Genomic DNA, 11,013 nt, shown 5'->3' with positions numbered 1-11,013 from the left:
GGAATGATGCTAAAGCTGAAACTCCAATGCTTTGGTCACCTCATGCGAAGAGCTGACTCATTGGAAAAGCCTCTGATGCTGGGAGGGATTGGGGGCAGGAGGAGAAGGGGACGACAGAGGATGAGATGGCTGGATGGCATCACCGACTCGATGGACATGAGTTTGGGTGAACTCCGGGAGTTTGTGATGGACAGGGAGGCCTGGCGTGCTGTGATTCATGGGGTCGCAAAGAGTCGGACACGACTGAGCGACTGAACTGAACTGAACTCAACTGGGGCTAAGGAAGGGGAGGCTACCGGTGGCCTCTGGCGGGCGGGGGAGGGGTCTCCAGGTCCCGGGGGTCCGATCGGAGGGTCCTCCCCCGGGCGGGAAGGGCCTCCAGGGTCTCTGAGGAGGGGCCAGGGCGCCTGGGTCTGGAGGCCAAGGGGGTCTCCCAGTCCCCGGTTTCCCCGGCGCGACGCGGCGCCGGCGTCCCAGCCCGACCATCGGCCTAGGCGCCGCCCCGCCTGACATCAGTTCCTGCCGCCGCCGCCGCGCACAGCCTCCTTCCCCGCCGGCCGCGCTCCGGAGCCGCCGGGCCGCGGCGGAGCGAGGGGCCGGGCGAGGCGAGGGCCGGGCGGCGGGCGCCGGGCCCCGCGGCCGGCACGACGGAGCCCCCGCACGGCCGGCGGCAGCGGTTGGCGACGGCCCCGGGGCCCCGGCGCGGGAAGCGGCGGCGGCGGGGCGGCGGCGGCAGCGGCGCCATGGAGCCGCGGGAGGTGAAGGACCGGATTCTGGAGAACATCTCGCTGTCGGTGAAGAAGGTGAGTGTGGCCTGCCCGCCCCGGCCCGGGCCCCAAGGCCAACCCGGCCCGCCCGGCTCGGGCCCTCGACCCCACCCAGCGCCCCCTTCTTTCCTCGGGTCCCTCGCCCGGGGTCCTTCCTGTCACCGGGGCTCAGGACACCGCCCTTCCCCTCCGCGACCCCGGGGACGAGAAGCCGCCGGGAGCCCCGGGACGATGGAGAAGAAGCCCGGGCGGCTCACGTGAGCGCCCCTGCCTCTGAGCTATTTTTACAGAACAAAGTTGAGGTCAGCGTCCTGGGAGCTTCCACATAGCCAGGCCCAGGGGCCCTGCGTCACTTAGAGGGGCTGCCACTCGCCAGGACCCCCTCCTCTGAGCGTAGTGGCAAAAAAGCTCTGGGAGGGCCCCACCTGCCGCGCATCTCTGGGCAGCATCGCTGCATCCTCCATCCGCCCTGTGCCTGCATCTAGGGGAGTCCGCAGTCAGGGTGACGGCCCATGACAAGCAGCTTCCAGCCTTCCCAGTTCGGGGTGACATTGCCTCTGGTCCTGGGAAGTTTCTTGAATAATCTTGCCCAAGGATGGCAATTTAGAAGAGGCTCACTTCGGAGCTTTGATTGAGAACTAAAGTACTTTGCATTTTGGACAGAGACCTATAGAACTTGGTGACACCGGTGTATGGTGCTCCCTGCAGGAGAGATCAATGTCCCAATTCCAAGTGGAGAAAAAAATATGACCTATTAAAGGCATATATTAATAACTATCTGTTTGAAGAAGTCAGCTCATCTGAGAAAGGGTCCCCATGCCAAAAGGTAGGATTCATGTTCACTTAAAACCAAACCAGAATTGACCATCATTTGAGGAATATTGTTGGAGTGTTTTCCTAATTTGACTTCCTAGTTCACCCTATAGTCTCAGAAACTGGGGTAGGTTGTGGGGGGGATGATGTGAGGGGTAAAAGAAGGCTCATCAGATTGATTACTTCCAAAATGAAGAGAATTCATTAAATGAACCATTATGTTTAAATAATCATGTTCCCCTCTATCCCCACTTAAATTCCTCAAAAGCAACATAGACCAGCAATTTTACCGTTCATAAAGATCGATGTGGCTTAAAAAGAAAAGGAGATTCAAAATGTGCTCTTACTATAATGTTCCTCTAAAAGTAAAACTAAAAGCAGCATTGTAGACATCTGACAAAAGTTTTAGTTTTCCTAACTTTGCTTATGCAGTAGGGCATTGTTTTTTGCTTACTCAAGGAGTGTAGGATGAGCAAATACTTTGTCTAAAAGCAATCCATCTTTGGCAATGAAGACAAAAGAAAACAATTGACCTTTCTAATCTAATCTGGGCTGATTGTGGCTTCAGGTAGGCACCTTTCTAGTCTAATCTGGGCTGATTGTAGCTTCAGGTAGGCCACACATTTTGATTTTCAATCTCTAATTTACGAATAAATGGGGAAAGTCCGGGTAGAAGGAGGTTGGACATGTGCATCAGCATGAATCTTTTGAGAGCAGGGATCTACTCTGTAAATCAGCCTGCCACTTACGAAAGAGTTGGGTGTGTTGGCCAAGATTCTTATCATTGTATGTGCTTGGACAAGCATGACAAGAAGGTATGTCACACACTAGAAACTGGAAACTTGTCCCCAGGTACATCACAACAGGAGGCATGGCGAGTGTCATGTTTAAGAACATGGATTCTGGAGTCTGGCGGCCTGGGTTCAATCCCGCCCTGCCGATGAATAACCATGTAACCTTAGGTAGGTTCCTTACCCTCTCTGTGCCTTGGTTTCTCATCTATAAAGCAGGGATAGAATCAGGGCTCTTGGGAGTATTTGTTGAGAGTCTGTGTGTAGAGTGTTTAGCCTGGTGCTTAACCCAGTCTTCAAAAGTTGTCTTAGTCTGTTTGGGCTGCTAAAGCAAACCACCGAAGACTGGGGGGCTTATAAAACAACATAAATTTATTTGTCATGATTCTGGAGGCTGGAAGCCTGAAAATACTGAGTCCCAGCATGATGAGGTTCTGGATTTCCCTGGTGGCTCAGACGGTAAAAAATCTGCCTGCAGTGCAGGAGACCTGGGTTCGATCCCTGAGGTTGGGAAGATCCCCTGGAGAAGGGAATGGCTACCCACTCCAGTATTCTTGCCTGGAGAATCCCATGGACAGAGGAGCCTGGCAGGAGGAGCCTTACAGTCCATGGGGGTGGCAAAGAGTCTTACATAACTGAGTGATTGATCAACAACCAAAAAATGGTGAGGGCTGTCTTTATGGCTGAAGACTGCTGACTTCTCCCTGTGCCCTCACATGATTTGGGGGGAGGGAGCTCTCCTTGGTCTCTTATAAGAGCTCTAATCCCATTCTTGAGGGCTCCACCTTCAGGACCTAATCACCTCCCAAAGGCCCCACCTCCTAACACCATCACATTGGTGGTTAGAATTTCAACATCTGAATTTGGGGAGGGGCGTACATTTGGGCAGGAGGAGAAGGGGGCGCAACAGAGGACAAGATAATTGAATAGCATCACTGACTCAATGGACATGAGTTTGAGCAAACTCCGGGAGATAGTGAAGGATGGGGAAGCCTGGTGTGCTGCAATCCCTAGCGTCACAGAGAGTCAGACACTACTAAAAAGCAAATACATTCAGTGTGTAGCATAAGTGGTCGCTTCTTCTGTTTGTTTGTGGTCAGGCAGTTCTTCACTTTTACAGGGTCTGAAGATGGCTGAAGGCCTAAGCACCTAAATATTGCTATGTATCATTTAGACTTGTTACCCATTTCCTTTGTATGTCGTGTTTCAGAAAACTATTTTGATTCTCACACATGAAGGGCATTTGGTTTTCTGAGTCAGAGTATCTGCTTCTAATAGGAATCAGTTCAGCTACAGTGGTAGGCTTTGAGGGCTCACAGTCTTGGGGTCAGATGTGACCTTGAACATCAGTCTCACCTTCATTTTTATATGTCACCATGAGAGTTGCTTTGCTTTTTCTTCCATGCTACCTCTGGTAAGATGGTCTGACCCGTCCTTTTTAAGGATGTTTCATGAATAAAATGAGGTGTGGGTTTCTGCAAAAAAAAAAAAAAAAATCCACATGTGTAAGCTATATTTACACAGGATATTTGAGAACTTTTTATTGAAATAGAATATACCTATACTTCTAAACATACAGTTGAATGGGTTCTCACAAAGTGAGCACATCCATGTATCCAGCACCTACGGCAAGAAACAACCATAGCCATCACCCCAGAAATGATGCCCCCAAGCACCACTCTCCCTAAGCAGCATTGTTGTTCAGTCACTCAGTCGTTTCCAACTCTTTGAAATGCCATGGACTGCAGTACACCAAGCTTCCCTATCCTTCACTATCTTCCAGAGTTTTCTCAAACTCATGGCCGTTGAGTTGGTGATGCCATCTAACCATCTCATCCTCTGTTGCCCCCTTCTCCTCCTGCCCCCAATCTTTCCCAGTATCAGAGTCTTTTCCAGCGAGTCAGCTCTTCGTATGAGGTGGCCAAGTTATTGGAGCTTCAGCATCAGTCTTTCCAATGAATATTCAGGGTTGATTTCCTTTAGGATTGACTGGTTTGATCTCCTTGCTGTCCAAGGGACTCTCAAGAGCCTTGTTGAGTTCAACTGTTCTCACATCTAGATTTTGTGATGCTGAACATGCCCTGTAACACGAGAGATGCAGTAGCTGATATGAAGGCAGGATTTGTGGGGGTAGGAGAGAACTGGAGAATTTAATAGTTGGCACAGGTAAATGACAATGATAACAATGAAAGGCACGTTCCTTATGAAACGTCTCAGGTGCAGATGATAAAGCTTGTGGTTGCCAATTTGTTAACAGCTAAAGAGAGACGTCCAAGTCAAAGGCAGTGTTAGCATTTTGAACTGGCGTGTGGTCTATTAAGTAGCATCTTCTCCAGGGGAGGGGAGGCTGTGGTTTTCATGAGAGTTTTGTTTTGTTTCTGAGGAGCATGTCTGTTGCATATGCTTGCAGTCTGAGCAAAGGTTCTGTGCTGTCGAAGGCAGTTTTTACCCTCCAACAGTTAATATATTGATTGGAGGAAGAATTTTAACCAGGTGAAGAATTAATCACCAGGAGAAGAAGCTTCAGAGAAGGCGAGCTTGTACAGAGTCTTGACAAATCAGTAGAATTCAGAGACAGAGAAGAAGTGAGCATTTAAGATAGAAAATAGTGGGCATTTAACGTCCCCAAGGATGAGATGGTTGGATGTCATCATCAACTCAATAAGCAAACTCCAGGAGATAGTGAAGGACAGGGAAGCCTGGTGTGCTGCCCTTCATGGGGTTGCAAAGAGTTGGACACAACTGAGCGACTGAACAAAAACGACAAAGTATCCCAAGGCAGCAGGGACGTCCTGGTGGTCTTCTGAGGACAATGAGGAGACATACCAGTCTCAAGAGTGCTGAGAGTTCCCTTCACTATGGCTGGAAAGTGCTTTCCGTGGAAGCTGTCCAGCATGGTGGCTCCAAGCGCAAGTTTCAGAGCACACAGACCTCGCTTGGGGTTTGAATTAGATTTGTCACTGACTCTGTTGACCCTGGCAAATTACTGGACCTCATTTAGCCTCAGCAATCAGAACCTACTCACAGTTCTAATGAGAATTAAATTGCAGGAGACGATACACTCAGACCAAAATATCTTAGAGCACAGTATCTTGCACATAACAAGGCCTGACTAAGATATTAGCTACCGCTAGCACTGGCAAGTGTCTGTGTGAACCCTGCCGTTTTTTCTCTGGGGTAGTTTTCTAAGTCTTACACTACACTTCTGTTTCTTCACACTCACGGTTTGTCAGACTTTTTCCTCTAAGGCCAGATGGTGAATATTTTCAGCCCATGTGGTCTTTGTCGAAACTCTTCAGTTCAACTCAAAAGCAGCCACAGACAATCCATACATGTATGGGTGTGGCTGTGTTCCCCTAAGCCTTTTTTGCATATACAGGTTGCAGGCTGGAATTGGCGCAGAGCTACTATCTGTGCACAGAAATATCCTCCCTAGGGTAGGCTGGGGATCATGTTCAGAGAAATTGGTGTGATGGCTGGTTCCATATAGTTAATGAAATCTGTATTGTCTCTGGATTTTTGCACCATGCCAGGTTTGTGGAACCAATGCAGTCACTCCCGTAAATACTACGGGATGTCCATGTAATCCTGACTTTCAAAAACTTTTGCTGATCGCCTTCTGTCCTAAGTGCCCTCAGCCCTAAAAGGGTAGAAGCGAGCACAGCAGACAAGATCTGTGGAGTGGATATTCCAGTAGGAGGGGAGAGTGATACATTAGCAGACAAAGCAATTCAAGGGCTTTCCCGGTGGCTCAGCTGGTAAAGAATCTGCCTGCCAATGCAGGAGATGGAAGCAATGTAGTTTTGATCCCTGGGTCGGGAAGATGCCCTGGAGAAGGAAATGGCAACCCACTCCAGTATTTTTGCCTGGGGAAATCTCATGGACAGAGGTGCCTGGCAGGCTACAGTCTGTGGGGCTGCAAAGAGTCGGACCCAACATAGTGTGCATACACACAAACCAATACAAAGACCTTCTGGTTGTGATGTGGCTTGAAGGCCAGGCAGGATAAGGTGGTGAGCAGGAGGGATCTGCTGGAGGGAATGGGAGGGTTGGGGGGCAGTCAGGGAAGACTTGCCTCAAGAGGTAACATGACTTACGGGAGGGACACTGACTGGGATGGTTGAGTGAGACCTTAGCTTAGGAAAACGAGTAGTTGTGTTTTAAAAAACACACAAATACCTCAGAAGTGTATAAAATAAAAAGTAAGTGGCCCCAGTTCTCTACCTCCTCAGCTTCAATTTGGATCGCCTTAAACAGGGTGAATAAATGAATTTTAATGAAGTAACCCCTCTTTGAGAGAATGTTCCCAGGCTGGGACACCCTTCTCCTGCAGAGGACGGGCCAAGTCCCCACCGCCCTCACTCTGGGTGGATTGCCCCTCTGGGGTGGGCTCTGAATGGCCTTCTATTTCTGGCCAGACACACACCCTGTGCAGAGCAGGGGTCTCCCAGTTGGGGTCTGCAGATACTGGTCTTAGAGCTACAGCTGTTCAACCTCGCCTGGCCATGCAGCTGGCTCCGGTGGTGAGGCTTGTGTCATTCCTGTTTTCCACTCCTCCAGAGAGGTTAGATCTGCTTATACATTAAAAATGAGCTTGAGCATGTCATTCCCAGAGTGGGCCTGGTAGTTAGATCTATATGGGGATTACACTGACCATTCGGTTTCAATCAATAGTTTTGTTCTCTTGGCTTCATGGAAAAACCCTTAAGAGTTTGAAAATCTTAAGCATTCTGAAAACCCCTAATGACCTGAGTCACCCTGGCAAAGAGCTTAATAAAATAATAAATATCCACACACACATTTTATAAACAGAAATGCTAAGGGCTCCCCGTCCCCTGTCCGAGTCCTGAGGTCACTGGTAGCTGTCTCTCTGTTCCTGTCCTCTCTCACAGCACAGAGGCTCCCTGAAGAGGGTGGGAGGGGCCCAAGGGCCCACAAGCAGGAACCACTTAAGTGTACCCCTGACCCCCCGAGTGACCCCACCCAGGCCCAGCATGAGACGCCAGTGAGAAGTGGTCACTGCTCTTTCTTAGCCCTGCCTGTTCACTTCACCATGGCTCTCCTTTTATAAGACGTTAGGGCTCTGTTTGAAGCCTGGTAACATTGTGGTCCTTGCCGCCCCGTCACAGGCCACCCCAGGCCCTCTCTTTCTCCGTGCCTTGGCTCTAGCATTGGGCTTGTCCAAATTGAATGGCCCTGTGTGATGACTGGAGGCCACCCAGAAACAGGTCTCCATCTGGCAGCAGCAGCCCCCTTTAGTCAGGGCAGCCCCCAGCCATCTGTAGTCACAGTGGACACTCCGAGTGTCGGATGGAGCAGTGGCCATTTCTGTGGGTCCCCCTCAAACTCATCTAGCTAGAGCCCATTGTGGAAAGAAATTCCCAGCAAAACTGGAAGCCTGCTGCTGGCTGAGGGAAATGTCAGGCCTAAAAACTAAGATTGAGTTAGGGTAGAATGGGCAAGACGTTTCAATGTGGAAAGAAAGGATCTGATATTCGGGGTGTGAGCATTGTGGGAAGAGAAAGTTGGCATTTGTAGGTGCCCGGGGGCTCTTGGGTGAGTCATTCTCACCGTTCAGGTCTTCACTGCTCATCTCTGGCGTCACGATTTGCCACCATGGCAAGGAGAGTGTGGTGCCCCTGAGGCTGGGGGTGCCCTTATGTCCTAGGGGAGCAAACAGGGCTTTTCCTCCATAGATAAAAAGCTCTTCTGGGCGACCTCAATGCTGATGGAGCTGGGACCCCACAGTGCAAGGTTGGAGTGGGCGACCTTGGGCCCAGAGCTCTCTTCCCTGGGGTCTGACCTAAGGTGACCATCCCTTTCCAGCCCTGTCCTCCTCCTCACCGTGGCTTGTTTGTGGTGTGAATGTCCTAGAACTTCAGTTTGAAGCAGGAGAATAAGGACAGTTTCTGGGAGCGTCCATTTGGCTGGAGCTGAGAGGTCAGGTCATTGTTACAACCACCCAGGGTCATTGTTACCAGCAGGTCATTGTTACCAGCAGGTCACTGTTACAGGTCATACCACAGGTCACTGTTACAACCACCCAGGGTCCCGAGAGCTTCTCTGCCTTTTCAGCAAAGCAGCTGGCCCTGCACCACAGACATTCTTCCATCTTAGGTATTTGTAGTTTATCTTTTTTTCCTTTTGCTTCTAAGTATTCACAAACATTATAGAAATGTAGAAGGAAGAAAGTATTCCTTTCCTAAAGACTACCCTCCTCCTTGGGTGTCTGTACTTGAGAGCTGGAAGTAGAAGATTCTAAAAAATCCAATAATATGTAAGAACAAGGGAAGAACTAATGTAGACTTGGAATCTGCATGTAATTTTTGAAAGTAGTCAACCTCTGTTCACACTTCTACCCTTTGGTGTGTGTGTGTGTATCTTTTAATATAAAAATTGATTATATATTTATACTTATACTCTAATAAATCACTGTAAGTTCTTTGTTTTGGGGGGGTTGCAGACTGCTGACCTGAAGGGGAGTGAGCAGAGCAGAGGAATTGTTACACTTAATGCATTCAGTCCCCTGGATGTCCTTTAATAACCATTATGGGTTTGTAATCCATGGAGTTCTCAACACACTTCCTAACCCTATAGTTACACTTTAAGCCCCTAAAGTCTCTGACTGTTGGATTTGCCTGGTGGTCCAGTGGTTAAACATCCACCTGCCGGTGTGGGGGACATGAGTTTGATCCCTGGTCTGGGAAGATTCCACATGCTGCAGGGCAACTAAGCCCATGAGCCACAACTGCTGAGCCCAAGTGCTGCACCTGCTGAAGCCCCAGCACCCTAGAGCAGGAGACTCTGCAACAGTGAGAAGCCCGTGTACCACAAGTGCAGAATAGCCCCTGCTGGCCACAACTAGAGAAAGCCTACACGCAGCAGTGAAGACCCAGCACAGCCATAAATAAATAACTAAATTATTCTTTAAATGATAATAAAGTCTCTGACTGTATCACACAGACCTTGGGAGGAGGCAGGAGTGTCCTCCCAACTTAAGTCGTGGTTTAGATGGTGACTTGATGGCCATTTTCCTCAGCAACAATCTGGCTGTCTGGGTGGGGGAAGTACTGCTGAGGTCACGTTGCAGGTACAGCAGGGGAAACGGGAAGTGAAAGATGAACCCAGAGCCAGCGAAGGCTCCCAGGCTTTGAAAAACTCCTTCCTCCTCCCACCGGTGCCACACACAACCCTGAATGTGAGCACTCGGAAAACAGCAGGGTCTCCCCCAGCTTCTGCCTCCAGCGCAGCAGCACATGGATGGTGGAGAGTCCTGCATGCCCTGTGTCCTTTCAGGCCCCTGCTTGGCTTCCAGGTCTCTGGTGTTTGCCCAGGGACCTCTTGTGAGGGCCTCTTGCATCTTCCTCTCCACTCTAAAGAGGGGCCTTGGGCCCTCCATCGGGGTCAACCCTGTGCTGAGTTCAGAGGCAGAACACGCAGGGTACCCAGGGACACTGGGACACTCCCTTGCCAGCACAGAGGAGCATTTAACTGCTTCTGGAAACATATTCTGTCAAATTACCCAAGAGATCTGTGCCCAACTAGGCCAGTTCCCAACTGCTGTCATTGTTCCAACACTCCAGTTCAGTTCAGTCACTCTGCCGTGTCCTACTCTCTGCAACCCCACGGACTGCAGCACACCAGGCTTCCCTGTCCATTGCCAACTCCTGGAGCTTCCTCAAACTCATGTCCATCGAGTCAGAGATGCCATCCAACCATCTCATCCTCTGTCATCCCCTTCTCCTCCTGCCTTCAATCTTTCCCAGCATCAGAGTCTTTTCCAATGAGTCAAGTCTTTGCATCAGGTGGCCAAAGTATTGGAGCTTCAGCTTAAGCATTAGTCCTTCCAATGCATATTTAGGATGGATTTCCTTAAGGATGGACTGGTTTGATCTCCTTGCTGTCCAAGGGACTCTCAAGAGTCTTCTCCAACACCACAGTTCAAAAGCATTAATTCTTTGGCGCTCAGTTTTAACATCCTGAAAGTGAAAGTCGCTCAGTCAAGTCCGACTCTTTGCCACCCTGTGGACTATACAGTCCATGGAATTCTCCAGGCCAGAATACTAGAGTGGGTAGCCATTCCCTTCTCCAGGGGATCTTCCCAACCCAGGGATTGAACCCACGTCTCCTGCATTGCAGGTGGATTCTTTACCATCTGAGCTACCAGGGAAGCCCTTAACACCCCAGAGAAAGTACAAAAAATGAAATCCATGGATAATTCAAATACCTGTTTTTTTATTTTTTTGGCCATGCTGTGTGGCTTGTGGGATCCTAGTTCCCCAACCAGAGATCAAACGCAGGCCCCCTGCAGTGGGGGCAGAGTCCCAACTACTGGATCACCAGGGAATTCCCAAGTACCTGCTTTTTTTTTTTTTAATAATTTTATTCATTATTTCTTTTTGGCTGTACTGGGTCTTCACTGCTGCACAGGCTTTTCCCTCATTGCAGTGCGTGGGCTTCTCTCGTGGAGCGCAGGCTCCGGCGAGCGGGCTATAGTAGCTATGTCGCACGGGCTTTGTTGTTCTGCAGCATGTGGGATCTTCCTAGATCAGGGGTCAAACGTGTGTGGCAGGCAGATTCTTTACCACTGGACCACCAAGGAAGCTCCCCAGCTACCTGCTTTTCTCAGCTTTTTCCCTGCA

General features: G+C 49.8%; 1 protein-coding gene across 4 annotated transcripts in view; it reads left to right on the top strand.

The window, feature by feature from the left end:
- Positions 1-566: 566 nt before the first annotated feature.
- Positions 567-11,013, top strand: part of PLEKHM2 (pleckstrin homology and RUN domain containing M2) — a 39,958-nt gene continuing 29,511 nt past the window's right edge. For 2 of the 4 annotated variants that reach the window (XM_059875380.1, XM_059875379.1), the window contains exon 1: positions 567-803. Coding sequence is in view for 2 of the 4 variants with exons in the window: in XM_059875379.1 (XP_059731362.1) it covers positions 744-803 (60 nt within the window). In the remaining 2 variants the exon portion in view is untranslated. Of the gene's footprint in view, positions 804-889; positions 2,543-11,013 lie in introns of those variants that run through there. The other 2 variants (NM_001192416.2, XM_059875381.1) reach the window with 2 other exon arrangements.

This window comes from Bos taurus, chromosome 16 (assembly GCF_002263795.3).
Source record: "Bos taurus isolate L1 Dominette 01449 registration number 42190680 breed Hereford chromosome 16, ARS-UCD2.0, whole genome shotgun sequence".
Taxonomy (NCBI): Eukaryota; Metazoa; Chordata; class Mammalia; order Artiodactyla; family Bovidae; genus Bos; species Bos taurus.
The sequence above is the reverse complement of the archived record's forward strand: the minus strand, read 5'-3'. Positions and strand labels throughout refer to the sequence as shown.